Below are 17,422 nucleotides of genomic sequence, written 5' to 3' on the forward strand. Positions count from 1 at the left end.
ATTGGTAGAGGAGACCAAGGTATGAATATGACATTGGTAGAGGAGACCAAGGCATGAATATGACAATGGTAGAGGAGACCAAGGTATGAATATGACATTGGTAGAGGAGACCAAGATATGAATATGATATTGGTAGAGGGGACCAAGATATGAATATGACAGTGGTAGAGGAGACCAAGGCATGTGGTAGAGGAGACCAAAATATGAATATGACAATGGTAGAGGAGACCAAAATATGAATATGACAATGGTAGAGGAGACCAAGGTATGAATATGACATTGGTAGAGGAGACCAAGGTATGAATATGACATTGGTAGAGGAGACCAAGGTATGAATATGATATTGGTAGAGGAGACCAAGGTATGAATATGACAATGGTAGAGGAGACCAAGGTATGAATATGACATTGGTAGAGGAGACCAAGGTATGAATATGACAATGGTAGAGGAGACCAAGGTATGAATATGACAGTGGTAGAGGAGACCAAGACATGAATATGACAATGGTAGAGGAGACCAAGACATGAATATGACATTGGTAGAGGAGACCAAGGTATGAATATGACATTGGTAGAGGAGACCAAGGTATGAATATGACAATGGTAGAGGAGACCAAGGTATGAATATGACATTGGTAGAGGAGACCAAGGTATGAATATGACAATGGTAGAGGAGACCAAGGTATGAATATGACAGTGGTAGAGGAGACCAAGGTATGAATATGACAGTGGTAGAGGAGACCAAGGTATGAATATGACAGTGGTAGAGGAGACCAAGGTATGAATATGACAGTGGTAGAGGAGACCAAGACATGAATATGACATTGGTAGAGGAGACCAAGATATGAATATGATATTGGTAGAGGGGACCAAGATATGAATATGACAGTGGTAGAGGAGACCAAGGCATGAATATGACAGTGGTAGAGGAGACCAAGGTATGAATATGACAGTGGTAGAGGAGACCAAGACATTACTATGACATTGGTAGAGGAGACCAAGACATTACTATGACATTGGTAGAGGAGACCAAGACATGAATATGATAGTGGTAGAGGAGACCAAGGCATGAATATGACAGTGGTAGAGGAGACCAAGACATGAATATGACAATGGTAGAAGAGACCAAGTTCGGGAATAGGCAGATTGTTCACTAGCATACACTGGCATAGCAGTATTAAGGAGACCAAAACTTGAAGTATCAGATTTTTGCTTTTCTATTGGCTAGGTAAATTGAAAACGTGCAGTATTTTCTGATTTTTTAAAAATGTTCTGGAGCTTTCCTATATAAAGAACAATAACATAGATATCCACAATATTTCACAAACTTCGAAATGTCATGAGAAATATTAGTTCGGTCAGGGTGCATTACAAAAGTGTTTGTGATGCATTTTCCAAATTTTTATATCTGATACATTTTTAGCATAGAACCAGGATGAGGGAGTTGTTTACAAAATAATGTAGATTTTTTTTTTAAAGTCCATTAAGGATGAACATGGCGGAGATGCAAAATATTGTGCGGTAGTCATGGTAACAAGTTAACTGGTGATGGTGGTCACTGTTGTGACTGCTTTTATGAGGTACAAAATTATGAGGTGATCTGCTCGCATTGTTCAGGGTCGATACAAGTGGTGCCAAATTAGCTATCTTCTGCTAGCCCTACAGTTTGAAAGATGTTCAAAAACTCATTAATGACAGGTAGTAGAGGTAGTCTTAATAAATATAATAAAAAGAGAATTAATGAAGAGCTGGTGCAGACTTGAGTGTCAATCAGTCTGTGATGTGTCTGATATTATTTTGGTTTGATGAACCTTTTATTATCAGTCACCATTGATCTCTATGTAGAGCTGTCGCCCACGTGGCACATTTCCTGTCAGTTGTTTACCTAGTCTTTTCTTAAATCATTTCATATTTGTTGGAAATTTATCAACCATATCCCTTGATAAATTATTCCTATTCTCTAATTCCTCTTCGTATAAGTGAGAATTCGCCTCAATTTGTCCTAATAATAATGCTATTTGCTTTACGTCCCACTAACTACTCTTTTACGGTTTTCGGAGACTCCGAGGTGCCAGAATTTAGTCCTGCAGGAGTTCTTTTACGTGCCAGTAAATCTACCAACACGAGGGTGATGTATGTGAGCACCTTCAAATACCACCGGACTGAGCCAGGATCGAACCTGCCACGTTGGGGTCAGAGCGCCAGCGCCTCAACCGTCTGAACCACTCAGCCCAGTTCAATTTGTCCTCTTTAATTCCAAGTTTATCTTCATTTTATGATCTCTCCTACTTTAATAATAATAATAATAATAATATGTTATTGATGGCATAAAATCATGTTACAGAGTTGCTAATATGTAACTAAGAAATTTTTACATGAGGCATAAATGAGAAGTTGGTAAGGTAAATATCAAATTATTGTATTATAGTACTATAGAATAAATTGGCCAGGTTGCCTAATAATTATGATTTTAGTAGGCTATATTTAATTTTCTAGCATTTTTTATAATGTGAAAGTGTGAACAGTCAAATATATATACATCCAACTTATTCACATTTCTCGTCATTCTTTGCAATAGACTATGGAAAGCATAATTTAATTTTTTGTTACAGAAGACTGATTTTTATCTTGTATGCCTAGGAGGAACATAAATGTTCACTTTTTCCAACAATTCAGAACAATGTAAAACAAGAGCTAAAATGTTTCCACCTACTGAATACTATTTATTGTATTTATTTCTTGTATGACCGAAGCCACATTCACTTCGACATGTAACACTGTACTTCTGAATATAATTTTAGAGATTACAAAGACATTTTTAAAAAACTAGTATAAATGTTGTAAACCATGTTATTAAATGTATTACATTCCAAGTAGAAATCCTGTTAAAATAATTGTTTTAAATATTACACTAATTTTAATTAGAATTAATCAGTACTGTAATATAATATTAGTTATATTATCCTTAATGATTTTGGTTTGTTTTTTTTAGTAATGTGACTAATGTGTATTTAGAATTAATCTTTAAGATTATTCTAGCTATATATTGGTTTTGTTTTGAATTTGTATTTTTTAACATCGAAGTAACAATTGTATAGATGTTGATTCCCATAGGGAACCTGAAATATTTGTCCCGAATGAGTATAATACCAATATAAATGGTCCGTCATTGGACATTATAAATTTTCCAGTTAACTCACTCCTGGTTGCCAGCATTTTGCAAGTTGGGCTCATCAGTTGGTAAATAGCACACTCTATGGGAATCAACATCTATACTATCTGATCGCCAGGCAGGCGTCAATTTTCTGATTTCTGCGACGTAAAGATACAAACAAACAAACAAAATTTGCTGCTTCAAGTAAGATAAATATATTGGAATGATTATGGTCTTAATCCAAAGAGGACAGTCAGGAGTTTATTTTTGAAACCGCTGCTAGTAGTCGTACTAGTTGCTTGACCTTGACTGGGTGACATAACCCTCGCTATGAATAGCATGTGTGCTGTGTGGCCGTTCAGTGCATGCTTTGTTTCACGAAATTCAAATCAAAGTAGCTTTAGAACAACTTATCGGTGCTGCAATGTGCTGGACATTGTACGCAATGCATTGAATGTTCGTTTTTCATATGTTTGGATTGGTAGAGGTGGCCCTTTTCCCTGGCCATCTAGGAGCCCTGATCTGACTCCAATGGACTTCCTCTTCTGGCAATGCATTAAGAGCACCATTGTTTATGGTGATAAGTTACGTGACTTAGTGCATTTCAGAGAACAGATCACTGGTGCCATTGCAGCTGTCACTCCAGCATATAAGGCAAGAAAATGATTATCAGTTTGATGTTTGATGCGCCACTAATGGAACATATATAGAAACATACATATTAGGGTATTTAAAATCTCCATTCTTTCCTTTTCAGTTCAAGACCATAATCACCTCAATATGCTTATTCAACTTGAAGCAGCAATCTTTTTAAATATGGGCATTCTTTTTCAGTGACCCTGTATTATCTCTTGATTCTGGCTCCGTATTTCATCGTTGCTGTGTTGAATAAACGTGTATCTTTCAGGTTGTTGCTATGCATCAGACCCAGAACTACAAGAGATGACTGTTGATGTTGGAGGTAACATTACCCTGTCCTGCACCGACACAAGCGCCTCATTATCTCCCGTCGACTCGGATAGCATCATGTGGATCCGAGAAGGTCGTAACGAGAAGCAGATCAATCGGCTCAGCATACAGCCCGATGGTGGCCTCACTCTGACACATTTGAATCGTGGAGATGCTGGTATATACTCCTGCACCCTGGAGAGTAAACCTGGAAACACAACGTCTGCCTTCGATGTAGTTAGGAAAAGAGTCAAAGTGGAAGTGAGAAGTAAGTATATTTTGTATCTTTAACTGTTTCTGTGTTACGGATAAGATGACCTGTGAATATATGATTGTCTTCTTCTGTTGCCATCGCCTCGCTGAGTGTTGACATCTGTCCTTGATCTGCAATGGAAGTCCTCTGCACTAGTTAACAAGGATGTCTGACGATTGGTTTATACAGTACACTTTAGAGTTCAGGGATCCCTGTCAATTAATTTACTGAACTCGATAGATGCAGTCGCTTAAGTGCGGCCAGTATCCAGTAATCGGGAGATAATGGGTTTGAACCCCAATGTCGGCAGCCCTGAAGATGGTTTTCCGTGGTTTCCCATTTTCACACCAGGCAAATGCTGGGGCTGTACCTTAAGGCCACGGCCCCTTCCTTCCCATTCCTAGGCCTTTCCTATCCCATCGTCGCCATAAGACCTGCCTGTGTCAGTGCGACATAAAGCAAATAGCAAAAAAAAATTAATTTCTTAGGCCTACTACAATGATGATTGTGTTCAGTGCTTCCCTGATGTTTCCACTTCATAAGAACACACTAACAGTGGGCCTGGGCACAAGTAATTCCTGCAAAATCTCTCTAGACAGAATGGCCTAACCTGTAGACCCATACAATCATGCCTCATTTGAAGTCACTCAATTCTCTACATTGACTCATACCTACAGAAAACACATCTATAATGTTGTCGCATTGTGCTTTCACTTATATTTCCTCAGATGCAGAGCAGGACGTCACACAGGGGACGTTCAGTGGTGTGTCTGGAGACTTTAGGCTGAGTAGTGTATTTTTACGTCTGGTGTAATCCAGCAGGCAGGATGACCTCTCTGTTTGTGCTAGACTATAATTCAAACCTTAAATTGTTTAATGTTCAAATTTATTGTTATTACTATGAAGTAATCTTTAATCTTTTGTAGGCCAACATGGGTTATCTTAACAACTTCTTCAAAACCTGAACACAAAAGAGCCTAGTTTTTGGGCGTGCCTCATCTTTTATGTCCTCGCATGCGGAAGTATCTGCAACTTTTTGTTGTTGTGAAATACTGTGCAACCATTTAGACTTCACTTTTACATCATGGTCTGGGTAGGGCTTCCACGCCCTTGCTGCTGCGTCTTTACTTTCAACATTCAATGACACATATTGTGTATTCTGGGTTTCATCACATTTCAAAACTGCATGAAACCTCAAGTCTTATTCTACAGCATGAAATTCTCATGCTATATCGCAATACTTTTCTCTTATTCTGAATTTACCAACACAACTAAAAGAAGTTACCATAAATGGTAATACAGTAAAATCAAAATAGTAACTCAATTTAAATATCTTGGAGAAGTAATAACACATAACCTAAATGAAAAAATCTCAGTCCAAACAAGAACAAATAGATTAGCTAAAGCACAATAATTAACATGGGATATCTACAAATAGAAATGTCTATCAGTAAATACAAAAATAAAATACTACAACACAGTTATAAAACTGGAAGCTACATATGCAGTAGAAACACTTTTTTACCTGAATAAACATTCAAAGACTGACAGACTTCAGAAATTTGAAAGGAGTATTGGAAGAACCTGCATCAACAAAAAATACCAGAAAGATGGACAGTGGCGGTTAATATCTAACAAAGTCGTGTACATGAGGATGCAGGATTCGAGACTTCTGAAACAACTAGTACAACACAATCTCGTCTCAAAAAATACCACAACAGTATGTAAATGGATCAGAGAAGTAAGAAAGGATCCGAAGAAAATAGGCCTTACAAAAGAAGACACCACAAATAAGATAAAATTGAATACAAAACTCAAGAATACAAACCTCCGCTTTACCCTTATACAAAACAAACCAACAACACGCATATTTTCAACTGAGGAAAGGGCACGAAGATCGGAGCGTCTGAAGAAGTACGGGGAGGACCGCAAAGCCCGAACAATCCTTTCAAAGAGATCTGAACAATGGACTGACTAAAGTGATCCTATGTGGTCATAAAAAGAGAAGAAGAAGAAGAATAAAGGAAATAGTAAATAAGAATAGAAAATAATATTGACACTTAATAATATGGATAGGGAAATAGTAAAATAACACAGAAGCGGTGGTTACATATCAAAACTTGGAAACATGACGGTTAACCCGCGGTTACTCGCATGGTGAGCGCGGCGCTCACCTTCGTAGTATATTGCTTCTTGTTGGAATATTACAAAACCTCCACCTTTGTAAGTCCCTGTACCTTTGTAACAGATTATTATGAAGGGGACGTGTCAGTCATTTTCATTGTCTTTGAAGATAAACACCCGCAATTCATTATTAGGCACGGCAGTGTATGTTTGGTGAGCGGTGCGCTCAGTAGCGAGGAACTGTGCTACTTATATTTCGCTCATTGTAATAAGTCAGGTTTTGTTTTATGCTTGTGTTTAATGCGAAATGTTTATACTGTGGGTGTTGTTAGACAATATTTACAAGTTATTGTGGCATCCAGTGATCAGATACTTTCGTGGTTGTGTGAAACGAAGGAGGGAAGGTCTTGAACATCGAGACTGATGGTATGAAACAGATGAGGTTTACGGAAGTGATCATAACTCTGTTTCAGAGTGTCTGCAAGTTCTGGGGAAGGAGAGAAACTTTCGTTTATAGCAAACTGTGATATCAATGTACATAGCTTGTTTTATGAGCGGATGCCCTTCCTGACGCCAACCTCAATTTAAGAGCTAATAAAGATGAAATAAATGATGGTGACGAAGTTGACTAAACAGGTGTAAGGAATCGGCTGTAGTCTGTGAATAGAAACTGCCCCGGTATTTACCTAGAAGCGTAAACAGAAAACCATTCTCAGGACAGCTAACGGTAGGGATCGAACTCACGCGTCTTCCGAATGTTGAGCTTGACTCCATAGCCACTCCACTCGGCCGTGTTCCTAAATAAATAACTATCTCAACTGGACATATTAAAAATACCTCCATATTCATATGGACATATTATAGCCTTTAAACATAAAGGTGAGCGCTGCGCTCACCAGCGAGTAACGGCGCACGTAAAGACCTAGCGAGTAATGCCGGGTTAACTAATCAAAACGTAAAATAGAACCTAATGTAAGGGAACACTTACAGGCCTAATAATGACAAGTAACACTTACAGGCCTAATAATGACAAGTAAGGAAGGATTGTGGAAGGTGCGGATCCCTATGAGATCCATGGGAAGGTACGACGTTATGGGGGTGAAAAGATTCACAAGAATCACCCTCTAGCACAACTATATTAAAAATATCAAATGGAAAATTACAAGAAACAAATATAAATAACAGAGAACTTGACACTTAACACATTTGACAAACAGATACAACTACGAATCCAAAAACACAAATGAATGGATAAATGATTTTTTTTTTTTTTTTTTAAGGTGAGACTTGAAATTACAAACGACGGGAATCTAGGGTAAACTCAGACACGTTAAATTTAAAACTTTGAAAATGATATTAAGCAAGAAAATACCGAAACGCGAAGGAATTAAATTCAGTCAAACTAAATCAGAAAACATTGAAAATAACATGAAAATAGCACTTACCGCAGAAAACTGGAGTTCCCAAGGGGCACTCCTCGAGCACCACCGCACTCGAGGACGGTCAGATGGAATAGACGCGGCCTAATCGCATCCCGCACGCGAAGCGGCCTAAGGCCGGAAATTGACAAATTGCAATCCTTGATGGTTATGAATTTCATGTTTTTGGTCCGTATTGAACAATATATAAGTAATAATAATAATAACTTAAATGTTTCCACCTTTTCAATACAATATATTCACAAAATTGCAAAATTATACGGTACTAGTTTCGACCCATCTAGGGGTCATCATCAGCCGTATTGTCTTAGGATTTCGCCACAAATGATCTTTGCTCCAATACGGCTGATGATGACCCCTAGATGGGTCGAAACTAGTACCGTATAATTTTGTAATTTTGTGAATATATTGTATTGAAAAGGTGGAAACATTTAAGTTATTATTATTATTACTTAAATTGCAATCCACCAATAGGACACTGTTCCATTAGATTCCCGATCTTTTCGTCAATACAAGTGCATGACCATATACGGTCATTTCCTGGCCTACTGATGCGAGAGGAATTACATCACCTGTTTCAACATCGGAAACCTCATGTGCGGTATAGGGTGCCTCAAAATTAAAGCACCTTACATTTTTCAAATGTTACAAAATTACATCTTGATATACAAATCACATTGCAAACATCAAATCAACATTTGGTCAAGTTACATAAAATTTGAATACAACAATCACTTCCGAATACTTCTTGCATCTTGCAATGTTCATTTACAGTTCCGTATATCTTGCTGTCCTAAATTACATTTTTTTTAAATTATTACAAACTTATTTAAGTTAATATTTCTTGCAGTAAAAGTAATTCCAGCAGAGTCCAGAGTTCTTATTTCTTCATTTCTCACAATACAAAATATTACAAACAAAAATGAAATCCTTCAGACACATTAAATAAATAAAAACTTTTAAATTATATTTCCCATAGTTCCAGTTCTCCGTCCCACCACATATTACAGTTGCCACAATACAATACTGTTCACCAGGTCCACACACACTCAGCTGAGCATCACAGCATATATCGTGACTTATCATTCCATAAAACCTTGCTTCCACTGTTCCATAGACCAAAGATGGCGTTGTTGGCACCACTTTAAGTAACATCGCGCATTTGAAGGTTTGACCACTCATTTCCATGTAGCAGCACGACCCTGAAAACCAAGTCCTGTAACCTCTCAGCAGATTGTTCTGTCACTGACCCCTGTCTTTGACCTGCAACAATTGTCAAGGATGTCTGATGATTGATTCGTACTGTACGCTTTACAGTTAATCAGTCATCAGTTAGGCCTACCAACAGAATGCCCAAAATTTTTGGCCCCTTTCAAACTCTCTCGATTCTCTATGTTGACTCATTCTGACAGAAAATGCATTTATGATATTGATGCATTGTGTCTGCACTTACTGTATTTCTCCAAATCCAAGAGAACCCCCCCACTTTTTCCTTCAAAAATCAAATCAGGCTTAAAAAATGCTTTGTGAAATCATAATTTTATTTATAACAAATTTCATTAAAAAAATCAACACACAATTATCATGTAAATTCTACCTTTTCCCTAGTCATATTCATTGGACATATTTTATATTACCTTCTTTGAAAGTTCAGGGAATTCCTTTTTGTTGGACAACTTCGCGATCCCGCAGTCGTATCGCATCTCAGGTTATGGCCTTTCCGTCCTTATTGCAGGCCACTGAATACCTTTCTTGTACAGTACCGGTACGCATTTTTTAAACGGTCTTTGTCTTTACGTCAACGCCAAACATTGGCTTTAGTTATGCCATATTTTTTGCAGTTGCACAATTATTCTTCATTTTCGCATGTTCAATAACCATTAACTTAAAATCATCATCATAATATAGACTAGAACCTTTTGAAAATTTGCCAGTAATACCTGTTCTACGTGTCTCTACAATATGATGATCCATCACGAAAATATTCCTGCTGTCTATAACACTGTTACTTCTGCCGAGCATCAGATATAACCGGCTGCTGCTAGATGCATGTCTCACTTGCCGGCTTCGGTGGGCTTCAGCGACTAGCGATGCACAATAAAGATGCAGATGCTGAAAGTCATAGAGTTTTATGCGCGTGCATAGGGGTTGAAGGGAAACAGCGTGGTTACCGTGGTACCTAGCTGCCAGTGGTGTTCATTGCTGTTAGGTCGCGAATGCAGGACGACCCTTGATTTTTGAAATTCTGAGGAAAATACGTTGTGTTGGATTTGGAGAAATACAGTATATACCTTGAGATGCATAGCCAGACTTCACACAGGGTACGTTCAGTGGGGTGTCTAGAGACTTTTAGCTACATAGTTCATGTGCATCATATATATTCATAGTATTCAGGCATCATCATCATCATCATTGTTATGCTCATTACTGAGCGTCGTGACCTCATAACTCTATCATTTCCTTGACGAGATGTCTCCATCCCGAGCAGTTTTCACATTTCTTTAATATGATCTGAAGTGATAGGCCAGTGATCTTCTTCGCCTGATCTATCCATCTACTTGCCCTTCTTCCTCGTGGTCTACTGCCTTCGATTTTGGCTTGTAAAATGATCTTTTCCAAGTTTTCTCCATGTCGTCTGAAAAGGAACTGGAGGTAACACTCACTCACACAGGAAGATAGACATTTCTTGACGCAGAGTTTGTCCACAATGGAAACATTAGTTCTTCTTTCAGTCCAGGGTACACGTAGCATTCTCTGCCAACACCACATCTCAAAGGCATCAATGCACTTTTTGTCTTTAGCATTCATGGTCCAGGTCTCACAGCTGTACAAAAAACAGAGAACACTAGTGATTCTACCAAGCGCATCTTCGTTGCTTTTGATATTGCCCGGTTCTGCCAGATCTTACTAAGTTTAACCATTGCAGCATAACCTAAGACAATATGTCTTTACCTCTTTATCACACCTCCCCTGTCATTGATGACTGACCCCAGGTATAGAAATTCCTTTACTATATCCAGGTCCTTTAGGCATCCTGTAAGTTGGATTTGAACTTGCCGATCAACTACCATTAGTTTGGTCTTTTTGATGTTTATCTCTAGACCATACTGAAGACTAGTGTTCTTCACCTTTGTAAGCAGGTCAAAAAGCTCCTCTTCACTTCCAGCGATGAGGGAAGTGTCATCTGCAAAGCGCAGGTTGTTAATTTCTCTGCCACCAATCAAGATTCCACTATTCCAGCCATTGAGAGCTCTTTTGATGACACACTCTGCATAGATGTTGTAGAGTTGAGGTGATAATATACAGCATTGCCTTACTCCATTTGTCACATTGAAAATGCCTGAGAGGTCACCATCCACCAAATGGCTGTTGCATGGTTTTTATACAGGCCTTTCAATAATAATATTAAATGCAGTGGAACCCCAAATTCCTTTAGCACCTGCCACAACTTGTCCCACATAACACAATCATATTATATCAGGTATATGGAAGTATAAACCTCTTTATATGTTCTATGTTGAGATTGCTAATCTTTCCTTTTGCAGCACCTCCACCAGCCTTAGTGAATGTAACAGTCCATCCCTCAACAGTGCTGGCCCTTCTCTTGTGGAATGTTGCTGACACCGGTGGTTATGAAATAGAGTATTTCACAGCTCAGTACAGGAAGAAGCATCCTGATATCAACGGTAAACATGACGAGTGGCACTTTGTCAAACCAGAACATATCACACCAAATGTGGTAAGTGTAATATATTGAAATTGTTTAACATCTGTCTATTGCTGAGTAACACTATTGATTAGATGTTTGATATTTTGTTAAAGGTTACCGTTTCAAATCTGGTTGCAGTCAGTCAGAATTTAAGACTACATACATTAGAAGTATTGTCCTTTTAGGCTTTCTTTCTCCTCCTATATTCGTTCTCTTTTTCAAGATTTTTACTACGTGTATTCACCTTTGTAATTGTCTCTTCTCTTTCCCTGTCCTTTCCTGGCTTTCTTCTTATGAACATTTATTCCCACCCTTGTGCTGAATCTGGAAAGAGAAATAAGGCTTACCTTGGGTTAAGAAATGGATGTAGAACTGGGATTGATGAGGAGAGAGTTTGTCTATGTGAAAATTTTGAGATTCGAGTGTTTTCATGTTTGTCCTTTGCTCCTGTTTCCATTGCTCCCAGACCTATCATTATCAAGTTATACACAGAAAGATAGGAACATGAATCTTTATTTCTATGCCCGTAGTTTGGTCACTCCTGATTATACTGAGTGAGTTGGCCGCACGGTTAGAGTTGCGCAGATATGAGCTTGCATTCAGGAGATGATGGGTTTGAATCCTACTGTTGGCAGCTCTGAAGATGGTTTTCTGTGGTTTCCCATTTTCATGCCAGGCAGATGCTAGAGCTGTACCTTAATTAAGGCCACAGTCTCTACCTTCCCTTTCCCATCCTTGCATCGACGAAAACCTTTGATGTGATAGTGCGACATTAAACAAGTAGTGAAGGAAAAATCTCCCAAGTATCATTCTGGGCCAGCTCTTCTGATCTGTTGAGACTATTCCCTCCGCTTCTGTATCTGGGCAGCAGGGGATGTCTTTCCTTCTTAAGATGGTTTCAACTGTTCGACGTCATGCTGCTAGATTCACAATTAAGTATTTATTTATTTTCCACCTAGTCGATACAATGATTGCTTAAGGCAATTTTTAATGGTCAAAAGTCACAAACTTTCTGTCTCTTATATGATATAAGGGGCAATCAAATGAAAACGGAACTCCCGCTGCAATGAGGCCATGGAATGGTTTTGTTCAAAAGTAATCACCAAAAGCATTAATACATTTATCCTACTGGGAGACGAGATGATCAATTCCAGTTTTGTAGAAAGAGGTAGGTCGCTGATGGATCCACAACCGCACCCACTCCACTTCCTCGTCTGAATGAAACCAAAGGAGTATGTTGAAGTGTTTCCCAACGAAATCGCTGAAGCATTAGCCTTCGCCAGAATGGAAGTATAGGGATGAACATTATCACGCAACGGGATGACTCCATCTGACAGCATTCCAGGGCGTTTTCATTTTATGGAGTGCCGCAGTTTCTGCAAAGTGTCTTCATAGCGCTATGCATTGATTGTGGTTCCACGCTCGAGGAAGTCGACAAGCAGAGGGTCCCTGCAGTCAAAGAAGAACTTTACCTTAACTTGTGTGAACAACTTTGGATTTCTTTGGCGGGAGAGAATTGCGATGTTTCCATTGTTGGTTTTGCCGTTTGCTCTTGGTTTGAAATGTTGGCACAACGTTCCATCCTCTGTAACGATACAGGACAGAAACGCATACTCTTCCTTGTGGTGCCACTGCAGATGATTCGGACATGACACCATTGTGTCAATCTTTTGTGCACCCCACTGCTTGCAAATATTGTGGAAATGCAAGTATTCTTTGATGATAGCATGCACGGAGCCATGGCTAATGCCGACCTGAATATGAATTTCTTCCTCTGTGATTCATCGTTTTTCCCGGATAAGGCAATCAGTGAATCAATAACAGTAAATTTCCGCCTTTTTGATACTTATATTTGCTTTAAGCAATCATTTACGGTACATGTTTCGTTCCATTTGGAACATCCTCAGCTATATTACAATGCTTAGATGAAATTGCAAAGTATTTATTATCTTCTTAAAAACATCTTACGGAGTACCTTGTTTTGCTAAAAATCTGTGCGTGTTAAAAAAATTGAAATAATTAAAATCAATGTGGATGGTTGAATGGAACGGTGAAATGGGAAGGAAAAATGGATTTACTTATTTTAACCTATATTAAAACTGGTTACGTGAATGATGTTGATCCACGAAATATCACTGTGATATTTGTCACAAATGGAAGATAGTAATTGCTTTTACTCAAATAAAGTCTCACCTGCCAGGCTGTTGTAATGGAAAACTGCACAAAAGTGCTCTTGTAAATATTAATATTGAACAGTTTTCAATTGATATTTATTACTATTTGATGAAGAGTTCGAAGAGGCAAAATGCCTTAAAGGAATGCCAGGAGGTCTTTGGTGAAAAACCTCACAAAATTTCAAAGTATGTTTCTATTAGGTGGTTGTCTCTTTTAAGGTGTGTATCAAGGGCCTTAAAACAGTGGAGCCTTTTAACAATGCTCTTCTGTGAATCAGATTACGAAAAGGCCAACTCAAAATTTCTGAAAGTTAAGGAACTGTTTGAAAATCCATCTAAGCTTTACCTTTTCGTTTCTCAACTCTGTTCTTCCACTTTTCAACTCCTGAAATGTTTTCCTTCAATAAGACACAACTTACTCATACACTTCATTCAGATTTAAATGAATTTTTCAGTGACCTAATTGTTCACTTTGTGATAGCATCCTCTGTTCCAGAGTGCCGTAGTAATTTGCTTAATGTGAAATTTAGTTCTGCTAAGTTACAGAGAAGTGACAGTGAGTTGGTCACTGGGGTAAACACAAGGGCAGTTTCTCTAGATGAAACTACATGGAAATTTTTTTATTCCGATGCGAGACTGTTCTACACAAAAACATATGAGGAACAAGGACATCAGAATGGAACTGGAAGTGGACTTGATAGAAGAGAAGCTAAGGACTTTGAGACTAACATGGTGTGGACACACAAAGTGAATGCCTGATACAAGAATACCACGTGAATGCCTAGAAAGAAGGGTTGAAGGACGAAGGCCTGTGGGAAGCTACACCAGCTGAGAGAGAGGATGTGGAGAGAAGAAGAGTGAATTGGGAGTCAGTAGTGAGAGAGGACATTTCTGGACAGACAACGATGGCGAAGACTCGTTCAGCGGCACCCTTCCTGGCTCACTGGAGTACTTTGATGATGATGATGATGATGATGATGATGATGATGATGATGATGAAGAATGTTTTAGTTATATCTTGTAAATCTCAAATCACAGTTGAATTTTGTTGTACTGTGATAATAGATGTTTCCTGGGCGTGTAGGGATTCATTCTATGAAGGATTAGAGCTCTTCTTTTTTCTCTTCTGTTTGTTATCTAGATGTACTTTCCCATAAAATAATCTCCATCTGTGCCACTGCTGCCTTCTTCCTTCTTGCAGGTACACTTTTCTCAGAAATAATTGAACCTTTAAATGTAATGTTCCCTGTGGGGTATTGACAAGGGAAGTGAATTATAATTTTGATAATACATTATAATGAAATGGCGTATGGCTTTTTAGTGCCGGGAGTGTTGGAGGAAAAGTTCGGCTCACGAGATGCAGGTCTTTTGATTTGACGCCCCTAGGCGACCTATGCATCGTGATGAGGATGAAATGGTTATGAAGACTACACATACATCCAGCTCCTGTGCCAGAGAAATTAACCAATTATGGTTAAAATTCCCAATTAAATGAAATAAATTTCATAATGATAGATCCATATTGAACTGTGATTACAATAGAGTAAATTAATGTATTATTTGGGTCCACCTTTTCAATACAAAATGTAAAGAGTTTAAATTACATAAATGATTAGGGACTAGTTTCGACCTAGTACTAGGTCATCGTCAGCCTAAAGCAAAGTTAAAACACAAATACCGAAGAAATTAAACAATGTAAGGATATGTAAGGTCTTGTAAAAGTACATACCAGGATAATAATTAAAGTTAAGTCTGGTAAAATATTAAATGCGATGAACATACAATGTCATGAGCTTATGCATTTTTTTTGAGCGATTATAGATCCAGCTTGTAGTCCTCTGCAAAAACAGACACTTGTAAATGTCGGTTTCAGTATCCGGTAAAATGTAGAGAGCTTCCATAAAATGTAGGGAGCTTCCAGCCCAAGTGGACCATTGCCCAGGAAATTTCTATTGTCATTGTGATGCCGACCGTGAAAGCCTAAGATGTTTTATTTGGTTTACTGCTAGACTTGCTACTTTTCTGTATAGCTATGGCTAGTAGATTGCATGATTTGATTTCATTGGTATGGAAGTGTGCTGTCTCAATAAATGACTCTGTTTCCAAAAAGTTTTGATACGAGGATCTTCTTTCTCTTCTAGCGTCAAATTGATGTTTATCAGTTGGACCCTAACACTTCGTACCAGTTTAAGATCTGGGCAACCAATCAGTTAGGGCCTGGCCAGGAGACAGTTCTTGAAGGAACAACACTTCATAATATGGAAGAAATAGGTAAGGGACTTTTACTTTTCTTTCAGCACATTGAACATAAGTGTAAACTGACACATTTCTCCAATCGAATGTGTGTGAATATTTCTCCTTTTGTCTGGCAGTATAACTATAAAAGAAATAATGGTCTTAAGTTTATCTCGGATATTTCTGGAGTTATCAGAGCTGCCTTGGTTCAGTTTGGGGTTTGCTGACATTTTGATACATGTTTCTCTTTCAAACACATGATTTTTCAAATGATAATACCACTCCTCTCTGTCACTGGCATTTGAAACATGGTCATCAAGGTGGACAGCTAGCTGACAATGATCTGTCAAGATGGCACCTCATAGTGTGTATACGCCCACCCTTCTGACAGTGGTGGGAAGCAGTAATGAACTCCTAGAAGGCTGAGAAGAACTGGGATCAATCATTCGTTTGTCATTGATGTGTATTTAAGTCTGTCACCCAGATGGCAGATTTCCTATCAGTTGTTTATGCCATCTCTCCACTGACAGCCTGAAATATCCTGTTTAGTCAAGCAGCTTGTCTCGTTACTGCCAACCCAGAGTTTACAACATTTTTGTATCACTGCTCCTTTGTCAGAAATCATCCAGAACAAATAGTGTTGCTTTCCTTTGAATCATCTTTACTTACAAGATATTAGAATCATTCCGTATTGACAGTTTTCACTTTACAAAGGTAAAAAAAAATGAGTGTGTCCTCCTAATTCAATACATCGTATATTCCATCATTAGACGGAGTAAACAAATTCAAACATGCCCCAGAAAAACATAATGAAGGAACAAATGAAAAAACAAGAGAGAGCCTAGACAGCAACAAAATTAGCACAATATACAATATTTACATAATTATATGGAGCAAAAAACAACTCGCTGCAACAAAATTCAGTGAAACAGGTGTTAATACAAAACAATAATTGAAACTAAAAAATGTGTTAACTTAAGAAGGAAAGAAATGAAAACAAATGGTACAGTTGGAAATGAACAATAAGTGCACATAGTAAGGTTGCGGACCTCATTATTTTGTAAGCTATTGTTGTTTTTTTTTGTTGGTTTTTTGCATTTTTTAACTTGTATTATGTAAATTATTTCACCCTCCCCTACCCCCGTCATTTTTCACTGAAGATGGCTCAAACGAGCCAAAACATGTTTGAATTTGTTTACTCCGTCTAATGATGGAATATATGATGTATTGAATTAGGAGGATACACTCATTTTTTCACCTTTGTAAAGTCAACTTTAGTTCTCATAGCAAGTATTCCCACACACTGGAACTATACTCTATTTGGGATATTACCAGAGATTTATATGCCTTCACCTGTACATCTTTACTACATCCTCTAAATACCCTC

At 38.2% G+C, this 17,422-nt stretch overlaps 1 protein-coding gene across 2 annotated transcripts in view; it reads left to right on the forward strand.

Annotated features, from left to right (window-relative positions):
* LOC136882046 (immunoglobulin superfamily DCC subclass member 4) overlaps positions 1-17,422 on the forward strand; it is a 103,926-nt gene that overhangs the window by 11,999 nt on the left and 74,505 nt on the right. For both annotated transcript variants that reach the window (XM_067154548.2, XM_067154549.2), the window contains exons 2-4: positions 4,061-4,369; positions 11,463-11,656; positions 15,942-16,071. In XM_067154548.2, coding sequence (XP_067010649.1) covers positions 4,061-4,369; positions 11,463-11,656; positions 15,942-16,071 — 633 coding nt within the window. The remainder of the gene's footprint in view (positions 1-4,060; positions 4,370-11,462; positions 11,657-15,941; positions 16,072-17,422) is intronic.

This window comes from Anabrus simplex, chromosome 10 (genome assembly GCF_040414725.1).
Source record: "Anabrus simplex isolate iqAnaSimp1 chromosome 10, ASM4041472v1, whole genome shotgun sequence".
NCBI lineage: Eukaryota > Metazoa > Arthropoda > Insecta > Orthoptera > Tettigoniidae > Anabrus > Anabrus simplex.